Below are 15,244 nucleotides of genomic sequence, written 5' to 3'. Positions count from 1 at the left end.
CCCCAGTCAGGAAAGATCCCACATGTCGCGGAGCGGCTGGGCCCGTGAGCCATGGCCGCTGAGCCTGCGCGTCCGGAGCCTGTGCTCCGCAACGGGAGAGGCCACAACAGTGAGAGGCCCGCATAACACAAAAAAATAATAATAATAAAAAAAATAAATCATCTTAGTTTGGACATTCCGCCTTGATTAGTCATAATCGCCTTTTTAAGAATGTGACAGGCCCCTTGAAACAGGCACATCGTGAAGCACACTGGCATATCTGGGGGACAAGGGCACACGGGCCCCCAGAGCACAGTGGACAGAACGTCCCCTCGACAGCCTCCCCAAGTTCAGGTTTACATAGTAATTGCAATGGAATGGCTTTCCACCACCTAAACCAAACGGAGTAAAGAAAGAGGAATCACTGGGCATCTTGCCAGGCCTCAGGCCTCCTTAAATATTGGTTGATTTCTTAATTGATCTCACTGGGCAGAATGATCATATCATTGCTTTAAAACACATGCTTTGGGAGGAACTGGACAAACCACAGGGGAGTCTGTTAGCAGAGCCTTCTGTTTTAATAGTCAATCTCCTATTTGCTATTAGACAAAATCACGGCCAACTTTTTGATTTTTCAGGCCATCTTTTCAGAAGAGCCCCACGACCGACGAAGCGTTGAAATATCAGTGACAGAAAATGATGCCAGATGACCTAGACCTTTGGTCCACGCTTTTAGTTCTGATGCTGCAGTCAAAAATCTGTCTTCTCACACACAGATGGCCAACAGGCACATAAAGAGATGCTCAGTACCACAAATTACTGGAGAAACGCAAATCAAAACTGCAGTGAGGTGTCACCTCTCACCGGTCAGAAAGTCCACAAATAATAAATGCTGGAGAGGGTGTGGAGAAAAGGGAGCCCTCCTACACTGTTGTGGGAATGTAAATTGGTACAGTCACTATGGAGAACAGTATGGAGGTTCCTTACTAGAGTTACCATATGACCCAGCAAAACAGAGTTACCATATGACCCAGCAATCCCACTCCTGGGCATATATCTGGACAAAATTATAATTCAAAAAGGTACCTACACCCCTATGTTCATAGCAGCACTATTTACAATAGCCAAGACATGGAAGCAACCTAAATGCCCATCGACAGATGAGTGGATAAAGGAGATGTGGTACATATATACAATGGAATATGACTCAGCTATCAAAAAGAATGAAATAATGCCATTTGCAGCAACATGGATGGACCTAGAGATTATCATGCTAAGTGAAGTAAGTCAGACAGAGAAAGAAAAATATCATATGGTATCACTTATATGTGGAATCTAAAAAAAAAGGATACAAATGAACTTATTTACAAAACAGAAATAGACTAACAGACATAGAAAACAAACATATAGTTATCAAAGGGGAAAGTGGGGGAGGGATAAATCAGGAACTTGGGATTAACAGATACACACTACTATATATAAAATAGATAACCAATAAGGACCTACTGTACAGCACAGGGAACTATAGTCAATATCTTGTAATAATATATAATGCAAAAGAATCTGAAAATGAATATATATATATATATATATATATAAAACTGAATCAATTTGCTATACACCTGAAACTAACACATTGTAAATCAACTATGTTTCAATTTTAAAATAAATAAATAAATACTTTAAATTTTTTCTAAAATATCTGTCTTCTCCTGTGCCAACCACATGGCTCATGCTACCTGAATTCTTCGCATCACACATCGGGAAGACCTCTCCCCTCTCTGAAGCCTCTCACCAGACAAACCCAAAGGGTTTCTGACTAATCCTTCCTCTTCTTTCCTTCTGCCACCCTCTTCTCTAGAGCAACATTTTTACTCTCTCAAAGGAAAATAGCAGAGGGAGAGAAGCAAATATATTGGAGTTACTTTCTCCCCAAAATGCTCTCTCTCTCTGAGCTCCAGTGACGGTCAAGACGAAGGGCTTTGAAGCTCCGTGAATTGCAGAAGAGATGATAAATTCCTCCCAGCACCTGAGCTCTGGAGCCTGGAGCCCAGAACTTTCTTGGTCTCAAACACCCCCCAAACCAGCCAGGTTGCTTCTAAAGGCAGAAGACTGTTGGAAGGATCCTAGCCCTTTGGTCACAGAAACGTGGGAGGCTCTAACCCTCAGCCATTCACAAGAACTCAATTTCCTCACCCCTCTCCCTTTCCAGCCTCTGCAGGAGGTGCTAACAGCTGGCCAAAGGGCAGGCAGAGGAAAAAGCTAAGAGCTTAAATAATCAACCAGTTTTCGCAGCCCTTCAGTGGAGGCTATAAGCTCCAAGCAAACATCTCTTCTCTCCCCATACTTTCACCAGGAGCGTAAGAGATTCTCTTCTGGTTTTATAAAATAAGGATTTTTTGAAACGTAGATATTTTGATTTCATCATTTTCATGGTGCCATAGCTGCTACTAAGGTAATAATAGCTAGCATTTATTAAGTTCTTTTTGTATACGGGATACATTCTTTATTCTTGCTCTATTATTGGTCTATTTTAATTGGCCACACATGAATCCAGACGACTTGATTCCAGAGCCTGCACTTTATCTAAATGTCTCAGGTTCTCCACATTCATCAGGAAAGAGATTATTTGTTTGTCTGAGGTTTTTTTTTTTTTTTAATGCTAAAAACTTAGGAGGAGGGAGACCCTTCATCTTAATTCCCCTGTCTGGGCCCTGCTGCACAGCATCCCTGGAAAGCAACAGCGGACTCCAAGCCCTCTTTGTGGACCGGACATAAAGGCCGGGTGGGATTCAGCAGGCAACGGCTTCTTTTCTTGCCCTGAAGCAAAGACTTGCCTAGTTGGCGCAGTTGCAGGGGTTCTAGAGGCAAAAGCTCGACTCTCTCTTTCTGAAAAACTACATGTAGGCTTCTCTAAATGGACTGAAGTGTTCCGGAAACCATACTCATCATTAACTGAACATTTCAGGGGGAAAAGTTATTTCTGAGTAAAAATTCATTACTAGAGTTCTTAGAGAATGGAAAGTATTGTAGTGAACGGTAGCGCAAATGCAGACCTCCAAAGTTTATTATAAATTCTACCATTCACATAAACTTTTTCAAACATTACTTAGTTTTATATACATATCAGTCATACTTAATGTCTAGAATAGTAAACGGCTGTGGTGGTGACTCTAATCCCTATACAAATGTTACCAATATTTTCCCTACCCTTGTTTTTCCTTCTTTTTTTCCTACTTTCTAAATTCATGCCATCTTCTTGTATTTTATGTATTATTTTTCTGTAAGTATGTATTTTTATACGTTTAACCATTATTATTTTAAGTATACTGAAGGATTTTCTGTTATAAGATGAAATAAGATTAAAAATGAAATGTGAACAATCAATGGTTACATATTAAATTAATGGTTATGTAGACCTTTGTAGAATTAACTGCTTTAAGATTTCTTATCAGTTTGAATTTCAAAATAGTATGGTAGTTTAGACCCTTGTTTCCCCTGGAAAATTAGACAGTATAGCCAAATTGCTTCAATATTCAAAAGTGGGCAAATCTAACAATGAATATTTTCACAAAGGCTTTCGTGTACATGATGTGTAGGATCAATTTATCCAGTTTTAGAAGGAAATGTGGACTTGTGGCAAAAGACCAGCAATGGATGAAACCACAGTATCTCCTGGGTGGAAGGACTGAGCCCTGAGTGGGCAACTGAGGTAAGAAGGCAGAACAGGGACATAAAAGGAAAATTCATGTCCCAAGACAGTGCGATCAAAGGGCAGGCGAGAAGCAGACGGGAGACAGGACAGGAGCCAGAGGACAGAGAAGTCCCTGTGGGCTATACCTCCTCAACAGAGTCTGAAAGGACAGACAGGAGTCAACCCAGTAGAGAGACGGCTTATCAGGAGGGGGTGAAAAGGGGTGATGTACTTCCAGCCTCTGCATCCTAAACATCTCCTTCTGCTAATGAGACAGAGACAGAGAGAGATAGAGAGACAGAAAGAGAGAGATAGACACAAAGAGAGAGATATAGAGAGACAGAAAGAGAGAGATAGACACAAAGACAGAGATAGAGAGACACAGAGAGAGACAGAGAGAGATAGAGAGACAGAAAGACAGGGACAGAGACAAAGAGAGACAGAGCGACAGAGACAGAGAGACAGAGAGAGATAGAGAGACAGAGAGGCACAGAGCGATAGAGAGACACAGAGAGAGAGAGAGAGAGAGAAAGACAGAAAGAGAGAGACAGACACAAAGACAGAGATAGAGACAGAAAGACAGAGATAGAGACAGAAAGACAGAGATAGAGACAGAGAGACAGAGAGAGATAGAGAGACAGAGAGACACAGAGCGATAGAGAGACACAGAGAGAGAGAGAGAGAGAGAGAGAGAGAGAGAGAGAGAGACAGAGAGCTGGCACAAATACAAATAGCTCCCAGCTGAGAATAGAGGCGAACGCAGGAGGGTCACGCCAAACAGAGGAAGGAAGAGAAAGAAGCTGAGAATCTGCCTTTCTGAGACGCAGAGGAAGAAAAAATGGGGCTGAGGCTGTGAAGACGGGGTGAGCAAGGCCCTGGGCTCCCAGAGAAGCAGCGGGGTCTGGGGAGGTACTAACGTGTCTGACTCGTGCCTCCTAAGAGGGGAGAAGGGACGCCCGGTCAGCAGCAAAACAATACAATAAACTTGCGAAAAACAGAAGCAGGTGTCCGCCCGCGCCTGGTGGCTTATCTCCTGGCCTCCATGTCTTATAGTCACTTCCCCCAGCAGCTTTCGAAATAAGGTCAATGTGGGTTGAAAATGGATTGTTCCAGGTGCACCGAAACGTCGAAATCGCCTTGCATAATTCGGAATAAAGAACATTCTATATGGGATCCCAAAGAATTCTAGTCATTGTTAAAACTCCTGTTGGGGTGCTGGTGAGCAGTCTCCAGGCTGCCGGGAAGCACAGCTCGGTCAAGTCTGGAATGTACTCCTGGGAGAAGCAGCCTCCCGGGCTTTCAGCTGTTATGCTTTTAAGGGCCACACACCTGAACAAGGCTCGTGAATTCTGGCCTGAAGTTACCAATAGCTCCACACTGTAAATTCCCTCTCCCCCGTGCCTTTTGTAACTCTGCCCGTTCCCTCTTCATGTCTCTGCCTCTTTCATCTTCTTTGTGCATGAGTGCCAACTCTTCTGTTAGACAATTAACTCCTTTTTTTCCTTTGTGGACGTGAAGACAAAGACGGTTGCTGCATAGGTTGGTCACATGCTGAACGTGACATCTGATTCAGTAATCCGAAGATAAGCGAGTGTTAATGTCAGCACTGTCTCATCAGTGAGAAAATTACAACCATGCACTCTGAGTTTTGTTTCACAAATTGTATGCATGTACTACTATACACATACAAAACAGGTTCAAGGACAAACCTTAAATGAGTGAAATGAAAAAGTAAAACACATTCTAAAATGTTCTTCCCACATCCTAGTGGGCCGCCTCGTAGGCAGCTGCCTTGGAAACAAGTGTTCCAGGGACCCCATCTTCAGCCCTAATTCCCATCTTCCTGAGATCGTGGGCAGTTGGTCATCAACACTTGCTTTTAGCCGTGACTGGCCGGCTCCAGGTGCCTTCGGTGAGGGGACAGACCTTGACCTCTGAGGCACACTCTGGGCAGCACTGCTCCTACTCTAGACGGCACGTCCTCTGGGCAGAGAAACGGTGCCTTAGTCTCTTGAGGTCGTCCATATGGTACACTGTGCCAACTTAGAGAGAAAGTCAGGACAGCACTGCCCAACAAGTACTCTGAACTCCAGGAAGCTGTGTGCCTCTCAGGCCTCGCTGGCTTCTGGGCTGAAGGCAAAGCCGTCCAGACAGACCAGCTGGGAAGGTGATGGTGCCCAGGCAGCAGCCACCATGGCTCTCCCTCCCTGCTTACACCCCACCCCACTGGTCACTGAGCAGTGAGTCCCCTGAGCTACCATTTCCTGGCAGGCTGTCCATATTGAAACTGCAAGATAATGAGAAACTAAACATTAATTAAAAAAAAAAAAAGAACAAAATCACCTTTAGAAAAATATATGTCTCTAAGTAAATTTCAGGTAAGACCAATGAGTTTTTAATAGTTTCCTCTAAAGCTAAGAAGACCTCTGAGAAAGTCTCTATTTCTATAGTCAAAAACAGACTTTAATGATTTTTCCGTTTTCTTTTCTGGTTATGAAAGTATGATGCACATTCCAAAAAAAAAAAAATTCGCTTGAAATAGTGAAGAGCACAAAGAAACAGAAATCACCTGTAATCCACTAAACTGTGCTTATAGTTTGTGGCAGTTTTTATGTTTAACCTTAGAAAAAATGGTAGGGAAAAAAAGAGAAATTTTCCCATCAGTCATGCATACAAGAGACTCTGTGAGTTTAAATGGAGCCGTAGGGTGGAGGGCTTGGTGCCCATGAGCCAGAGATGTGAGCTGGCCATTAGACAGTAATAAATTTCTCCGGTACAATGGTTAGATACAACATATAACATAGGATCAGTAAAGAGTGTAACCCATCTACAAGACTTTTGAATATTCCTTTTGCCTCTTCGAGAAAAATGGCTACCAGAGAATACGAATACTTGAGAAAATAAATACCACATCTTCTATATACAACGGAATATTACTCAGCCATAAAAAAGAATGCAATTCTGCCGTTTGCAAAATGTATAGACCTGGGGGGTATTATGCTTAGTGATTTAAGTCAGACAGAGAAAGATAAATACCATATGTTTTCACTTTTATGTGGAATCTAAAAAATAAAACAAGTGAACAAATATAACCAAAAAATAATAATAATTGAAAAAACAGAAATTCAAGCAAGGTTCAGCTGTAAGGAAAAATGAGCAGGGCCAAAATATCATGCTTAAGTACTACCTCCAGAAACAATAAACCTCGGGGGTAAGAAGAAGTGGAGAAAGCTCTTTAAGAGTAGATTTATTTCCCTTTTCTATTATAACCCACTAAGATCTGATGTCAAGACAAATGGATTTCTGGAGCATTACATCTTCTTAGGCTGCCTTGACTTTTTGAATCAAACAGCTGAAAATAACATTTCAAGATACAATGGCTATTTATCCATTCATTCTTTTTTTTTTTTTTTTGTGGTACGCGGGCCTCTCACTGTTGTGGCCTCTCCCGTTGCGGAGCAACAGGCTCCAGACGCGCAGGCTCAGCGGCCATGGCTCACGGGCCCAGCCGCTCCGCGGCATGTGGGATCCTCCCGGACCGGGGCACGAACCCGCGTCCCCTGCATCGGCAGGCGGACTCTCAACCACCGCGCCACCAGGGAAGCCCTATCCATTCATTCTTGCATTAAATATAATTTTATTGAAATTGTGCCAGACAGCATGCCAGCCACTTGGAACACAGAGCAAGTGAGCATCCTCAAGGATCTCGCAGTCCAACAGAAGCAGACAGAAGTCAGTGCAACAGACTGTTGTCAGCGGCTCCTACTGTGAGAACCAAGAAGGAAGCAGGAGGAAGCCAGAGGGGCTTTGTAGAGAAGATACGGTGCTGAGCCGTGAGGTGAGCGTGCACCCAGGAGCTGGGAAGGGGAGGGCTCCCCAAAGGAGCTGCTGGGGGCGTGAATTAAGGAACTGAAAGCACAGGCTAGTCTGGGGCACCGGGCACCCAGTGAGGGTGGAGACCCCAGAGACGAGGTGGCAGTAGGCTGGAGCCCCTTCACGGGGAGCCTGGGGGCCTGATGAGGACCGTGGAGTTTATGGTGGATGCGAAGGAGCCTAGAAGGATTGTAAGCAGGACGGTAACGAAGTCATCCTGGCTGCGGCGGAACGGTGCACTGAAACGGTGTGAGCCCAGAAGGAGGGAGGCTGTAAGATGCTTTACTGACCCAAGTCAAAGGTAGCAGCGGTGGGAATGGAAAGGAAAGCAGCGAGGGGGTGGGTCTGTGGAATGATCACGACCCTGTAACCCTGTAACTGACTGCAGCCACCCTCCTGGCTCTCTGGCTGTCTGGCTGTAGATAAGGGGCTGTAGATAAGGGGAAGGCGGGACATCCCTGAAACGGGTGGGAAACACATCCACAAATCCTGACTCCTTTGTAGAAACGAGGAGAAGCAACGTACATGCATCTAACTTAAAACGTGGGTTATTTTTTCCATCGGTTCATTTTCTTCTTGAGAACAAGGTGTATTTGCCGGAGGTCTGTTGCTTTTCTGCCCCTCACGGATACAGAGATAATAAGCCAGCTTCTCCCCAGCCTCTAAGTCACTCCCTGATCGTAAGGCTGGATGTAAAGGAGAGAATGTCACCTCCTCCCGATCCATGAACTTCCATTCAATGCCTTGTTACTGAAGGGGAATTTTCCACTGGGATCGACACATATGCACTATTGATAGTATGTATAAAATAGACAACTAATGAAACCTACTGTTATAGCACAGGGAACTCTACTCAGTGCTCTGTGGTGACCTAAATGGGAAGGAAACCTGAGAAAGAGGGGTTATATGTATACGTATAGCTGATTCACTTTGCCGTACAGCAGAAACTAACACAACATGGTAAAGCAGCTCTACTCCAACAAAAATTAATTTTAAAAAGGGGAATTTTCAAAATAAATAGAGTAACTGTGAAATGTTTATTTTTCAATTGCAAGTTTGTGTGTTTATATACGTGGAAGTGGATGTATACATGCATAGGTGTATATATGTCTATATTTATTCTCCTGTATAAGAAATAAAGGGTTTATGGGTGTAATTTACAAATAACAATTTTACTATTGATCTATTTACAATTATACTTGACTGAATAGATACCCTGAGTACATAAAATAACATAATTGAGATGCTTTTAAGTACATCAAATATTTGGCAGCCTTAACATTGTTTGATAGCAAATAAAATCATGGTTTTAAAAATCAGGTTTTATAAAAACCTTTTTAACGTTTTGACGAACATTCAAACTTAGAGGGAAATTTCCTTTTTTATATAACTCAGATTATTAAAAGGCAAATCTTTGTTTGCTATATACCAGAAGCCCCTGTTTAATAGCTGCCCACTTTTTTGTTCCGTACCGTGCAGCAGGTCCTTCTGAGCTGCTGATAGCATTGGTTACCTCCTAATTTCTAATTCATTTGACTTTTTTGATAGAGAGGGAGACATTGAACCCACCCTGGTTTGTCTCAGTACTTGAGTCTCCAGGTCTCAACAAAGATATTGTTGTCATTTAGATTTGTCTCCAAAATCACGACTGGCCAGATCTAAAGCCCGCTGTGGCACTGATGAGCAAGTGTGTCCTCAACAACTTTCTAACGGGAAACAAGCATTTTATTCAGTTCTCAGCAACTCTCCTTCTAAACCACCGTAAGGCCCAGAGATGCTCCAGACAGTGCAAATAAATAACAAAGATTTTCATCGGCATCTATCACCTTGCTTTCGTCAACATCTTGCAATATTAATTGAGCAGCCACCATGATGCCAACCACCAAGGGCTAAAAACTGGTCTTGTGTTTTAAGATGTTGATCCTCTTGAAAAGAAACATGACTGAGGCAGCATCGCGCCACCATCACACCTCAGGCCTGCTGGGGAGGGCAGTTCTGTCCCAGGAAGGAGAGCCCGACACTCACCACACTTCCGCCGCCTCCAGGCTGGCCTCCCGCTCCAAGGCAGCAATAACCCCCCTGCACGCACCTCAGGGCACAGCAGTTCCCAGCCTCTGTCTGCCCTTCTGCCCACGGCCCAGGGGTTACAGAGCCTGCTGCCTTATCTCCTCTCTATTTGGGTGGTTCCAGCACAGCAGTTCAAACAAATCTGAGCCAGACCTCCTCACAGCTTGAAACAGCAATGGAAAGAGCCCTCAGGAAGTAGCCTGGAGGATGGGCCAGCCACCATCCTGGTCCCCGGAGACTGTTGACGGATCCCAAGTAACGAACGTACGTGAGTCACGCAACCACATTGGCTGGAGAGGTGATGGAAATGAGACCGGGCTGTCTACAGATTGGCTGCATTCATTCAGTCATCTATTCAATCATTCATTCAGCAAATATTGTTTGTCACCTACACTGTTCAGACCTATCAAATCACTGAGGATACATCCTGAACAAGACAGACATAACCTTCCACACCTGACGTGAAGCACTTTGAAAGCAAGAAGAATAATTCAGTGCAAGCACATGACTCAGTCCTGGGGAGTCATGGAAGGCTTCAAAGAGGAGACGTCTAAAACTTGAAGGATGCACGAGGCTTAGACACATGGAGGGCTGGTCAGGGCTGAGCTGGGAGAGGCCCCCAGGGGCACATGCCAAAGGAGAGGTGAAAGCCCACACATCCATGCACGGGCCAGCGTGCCGTGGGGAAGGACACTGGCCCTTCTCAGGCCGTAGCATCGGACCTACTGAAGATCACTCCAGATCGCTAAATATTGGGTTGCACCGTAAAAGAGTGCCATCTTTCTAGGTCGAAATGGTCTGATATCAGTAATTTTACATGGTTCAACCTAATACTTCCCAGAACAATAATCCCGTGACCATTTTCCCTTCTAAATGAGTTTCTCTCTCGAAAAAAGCCACAGTGCCATTGAGAAACATACGAGAATCAGTAGGACTGGAGTAGGGCAGTGACGGGTGGTGATGGTTGATTCCGAAGGACCCACAGAGGCCACGTGAAGAACGCATGAGCTGCAGTGCGACATTTAGGCTTTATCCCTCAGATGATGGGGATGCACAACGACCAGATGTGCATTTTAAGAGGCTCACTGGAGATCACCTGGAGAATGGAATGGAAAGGGCAACACTGTACAGAGAAAGATGGAAAAAGCAGCCCTCACAGTCATTCAGTGAGAGAAGACAGACCCGCCCTAGCGTGGTGAACGCAGGTGGGCTGGAGGATGCTTGCAGGGCCCTAAGTGGCAGGACTACAGACTGACTCCAAGGGGGAGATAAGGGAAAGCGCAGTGAACCTGAGTCCTGGTTCCACACAGGCACCAGGTGGGAGGGCCTCAACAGGTGGAGGGGGCGGCATTCCCTGGACTGCATACACAGCACAGGGGCCTGGCTTGGAGGGAAAAGGATGAGTTCTGGGCATGACTGTTCAGCCAGCTCTGACGATCAGGACAGCAAAGATCAGAAGCAGCAGGAGGTGAAGGGGACGAAGGTTTGCTGACAGCTGACTATGAGGGTGTTTTATATACAGTGGATAATAAAAGGCACACATCTGGAAGGTAGGTACCCACCCTTCTGTTTTAAAGATAAAGAAATTGAAGGTGAATGCTTACCTGAGGCTAGGTAGCTGATAAGTGATAGAGCTGCTATTTAAAGGGGCACTTCTCTACGTATACCCACGTCTCACAGCTCCAACCTGCCATCCACTCACCTAACAGAACTCAGGGCGTGTGGGATGCTTACAGCTAAAAAATGGTAAGCAGAGTTAAGATCAAGAGGGATGTGCAGAAACCTGCCCAGGCAGAACACGCGGTAGAGGAGGACACCAGACTCAGGGCAGTGCACCTGACCCAGCTGAGTGCCCTACTTTCTAAGGAGGAGAGACATTTCCTCAGAGGATGCCTCTTACCTGCAAGCCCTCTCACCCCATACCTGCTACAGGCCACCTTCGTTGAGGTTCCTCCCCACATCTAGGGCACAGGGCTCAGGGCAATACCAGTCAGTGGTTGGAAGAACTTGCTTTCCAAGCATTAGAATCAACCCTGCAGCACCTCACCTGCCCTGTAGAGCAGAGCTCAGCTAGGCAGCTCCCCTTAACATCTCTTAAGGGAGAAGCGGTATTTTAGCCGATGGCATTACCCTGGCAGACAAAGGTTTAAGGCATAGCCTGTTTAAAGAGTTATTTAACAATTTCCAAAGTAGTAGCAAAACATTTTCCATAGAGCTAAACGCGTCCCAGGGAGCAAAGCACATAGTACATTTTCCTACTTTCCTTAATTAGGAACAGATCCTGGTGGCTGGGATTTATTTTCACGAGTACACATCCACAAAAACCAGAAACACCTTGACACAATGCAGCATCCCTAATGTTTCTCAAACCTGAATTCCTAATTGGGTTCTAAAAAAAAAGGCACAAGAAGTTTTCACACTTGTTTTGATTCAGGATTCAAAACAGAATCTAAGACGTGCATTCTTATATTGTTCTAAAACGTAGATAAGCTGGGTCAAAACCCATGACATCCACTTCAGACATTTCGAAGAAGAGAAAGACAGACCAAGGCATGAATTCGGAATTTAACGTACCAAGGAAGATCCTTCTTCTTCTTAGGAAACATGAAAACAATCTTGTGATCTCCCCGGACGCTTTTCAACATCTTAATCTACTTACTTTTTATAAAAAGAGAAAAGCTCTGGGAGATGTCTGTATGGCACCTGCTTCTTCTGCTACAGGATTCAAAGGACTCCTTTTTTGTGTTTTTCTTTGTTAATTTATTGTAGAAATTGGCTAGCCTTTTTCTTTGCTTTCACCAAATTCTGATATAATAAAGAATCCAGACGTGCCATGGAGTCTGTAATGAAGAAGTTACCATCCCTACCTGTGCAGTTTATCCTCAAGCATTTCCATGTACTTCATAGTATTCACCTTCACACTGGTTTCTGCAAAACAAAAATCCAAAATTGATGCAACTGGAGTCAGAGATTGAACAAAACCCAGAACTGCTCAACTAAAAGCCCAAACCCGAAGGATCACAGTTGAGCCGCTAGTAATGATAACATCCTATGTTTGGAAAACACTCGAATCCATTGGACGGCTTGCCTGGAGGGATGCGTTGGAAGGGGTCTGAGGCCTCCAGGCACTGCCGGAGTCGGAGCCGGGGATCGAGGGTATGATGCCTTTCACTACGTGCTTTCAAAGGCAGCTTAACCGGTGTCTGGCGTGGATCCCGTTGTGCTCTGTGCCCCTCACCTTTCCCACCTGGTAGCCAAAGGCTTGGGAGTTTGGGAAAAAGTGAGAGAGAGAAGAACACCCCATCCTGTGGTTTAATCAGAGAACCTCACCAATGGTAGCTGAGGACTACAGACCCTTCCGTTGAAAAACAAACAGGAACCGGATGCAGCCAGTGAGCTGACATCAACTACTCAGCTCCCAAAGCTGTGAGATCAGCTTCTGCTAGAGGTAAACTCAGTGCCTCATAACCACCAAACACTGAAGGAATAGATGACTCTTATGGCCCAATGGGTCAAAGAGGCACTTTGCTAATGTAGAAGAGATCTGGTACCTTCGGGACAAGCTCTGACACCCTCTGTTTCCTCCTCCTGTGAGGGGTGAAAGTGCCTTGGTCTGCAGGTGATCCCCGAACGAGATGTGACTTCCAGCCCCAGAAGAGCGGCCGGCAGAGATGCCTCTGGAGGATGGTGGCGGTAACCTATTGATGTTGTTCCCTTTCTGTCCTCACCGGTATTACGGCCATTGTGATATTTACCATTCTTTTTATTCCAACCTTCATTCTCAAAGGTAATTTGTGTTGAAGGGCTCATAAACACCCAAAAGTTGGGGTACATGGAAAGCATGCTGCCTGGCTCTCAGCCCTGAGTGTCCGCCTGGGGGACACTCAGGACCCCACCTTGGTCAACATGTATGCGTGGGGTGAAGGACAGGGGCTGTATTGGAAACTGGAAAAAGTACCTTGAAATTCCTCATCAAGAAACCAAATATTCCCAGGAACTATGGTACTTCATTGATCTCATTTTGGGAAATACTGCTCTAAGAATATAAAAGCCAAATTGATGACCTTTCCGATGGGGGAAAACACACCTTATCAATGCATCAGTAAGACTATTACTAAAAGGCTATGATTAAACTAATTATTCTGCTTCAGTTGGAGTCACATGAAGTTATTTAATAAGGCATTGCAATTAATTTTCAAGAATAATTAAGCTACTCTTAATCCACACTCTCAGACCACCCTGTTTTGTTTTCATCAGAACATTTACCACTACCTGTTTTCTTTCTTTGTTTATATGCTCGTTATTGCCTATTTATTCCCACTACAAGGTAAGCTCCGTAAGAACTGGGATGCTGTCGGTCTTAGTCAATGCTGTATCTCCAGTACTTTGAATAGCATTTGTTTGTACTAGTTTCTCAACACATGTTGACAGAACACTTGAATAAATCTAGTACTTTTCTCTTTGTTAAAAAAAAAAAAAAGAAAAGAAAAGAAACCAAATATTTAGATGGAAATGACAACAAAAGTTCTGGTTAATTCACTGATGATAGCTAAAACAGAGATACATACAGTGAAAGGAACTGTTGAAGTTGATCTCATTGATCTGTGCTTGCCTAAGCTACAAGTTAAGGTGTGCTAAGTTTTTTCTCCGAATAAATCAGTTAAGTATGTGTTGTCAGCTCCTACTATGAGTCAGGTCGTGTGCCAGCATGGGGATTTAGTCACGGTGATGTGGTCCTTCAGAGCAGAGATCTCACTGGTTCACCTGGAATAAGTACTGCAAACTCAGAATATCCCAACCAGACATGCTCTGTTTCACATCCTACACGCATTTATGTGGCACACACTGTTCTAAGCCCTGGGTATAAACCAATAAGCAGGATCAGTAAAGATTCCTGCCTACGTGGTGCTTCGTTCTGGAGGGGCAGGTAATAAAGAGGAAACAGAAAGTTCCATAGACTACTAGGGGGGTGATAAGTATCATACATCAAGAGAAGGGGATCAGAGTGGGGCTGCAGAGTGGTCAGGGTAGGCTTCGTTGAGAAGGTGACATTGAGTAAAAGCATGGAGACGGCGGGGAGAGCATGTAAGCAGCATGCCGGGAAGGGCAGAGACGCAGACCGGCCAGCCAGGGCAGGAGTCTGCCTGAGTGTCTCACCAACATGTGGCCAGAGCAGAACGTTCCCTGGGGAGAAGCGATGAGGGCAGAGAAACAGCTCAGGTCCAATCACGCAGGCCACTGCAGCAGACTCTATTTCCAAACACGGCCACAGTAATATTGCTGGCCCCATACGCTCTTCCAGAACTTGGCCACTGTCCATCAAACAGGGAAACCTATTTCCCTCCCTTTGAACCTGAACAGGCTAGGACTGTTCCCCCAGCTGCGCGTGGCAGGAAGGATGCTGTTTAACTTCTGAGGCTAGGGTCCAGCTCCCGCCTGGCTCCTCCTCCCGGGAACCCAGCCGCCATGCCGTGGGGAAGCCCAAGCCACACGAGAGGCCGTGCGGAGCTGTTCTGGCTCCCGGCCGCCGGGGCAAAGGGCTCAGCCTACAGCCCGCATTTTTTTTTTTTTTGGCCGCAACATTTTATTCAGTTAAGCAGGCTCACAGAGCAGGAGAGAAACGCCAGCTGC

The 15,244-nt window shown here is 45.0% G+C and overlaps 1 protein-coding gene across 2 annotated transcripts in view; it reads right to left on the bottom strand.

Annotated features, from left to right (window-relative positions):
* The window catches only part of DISC1 (DISC1 scaffold protein), a 349,574-nt gene that overhangs the window by 62,475 nt on the left and 271,855 nt on the right, over nt 1-15,244 (bottom strand). For both annotated transcript variants that reach the window (XM_022553158.2, XM_022553157.2), the window contains exon 10: nt 12,481-12,541. In XM_022553158.2, coding sequence (XP_022408866.2) covers nt 12,481-12,541 — 61 coding nt within the window. The remainder of the gene's footprint in view (nt 1-12,480; nt 12,542-15,244) is intronic.

This window comes from Delphinapterus leucas, chromosome 16, assembly GCF_059928025.1.
Source record: "Delphinapterus leucas isolate spDelLeu-1000000601 "Yukka" chromosome 16, BTC_Dleu_Yukka2, whole genome shotgun sequence".
NCBI lineage: Eukaryota > Metazoa > Chordata > Mammalia > Artiodactyla > Monodontidae > Delphinapterus > Delphinapterus leucas.
The sequence above is the reverse complement of the archived record's forward strand: the minus strand, read 5'-3'. Positions and strand labels throughout refer to the sequence as shown.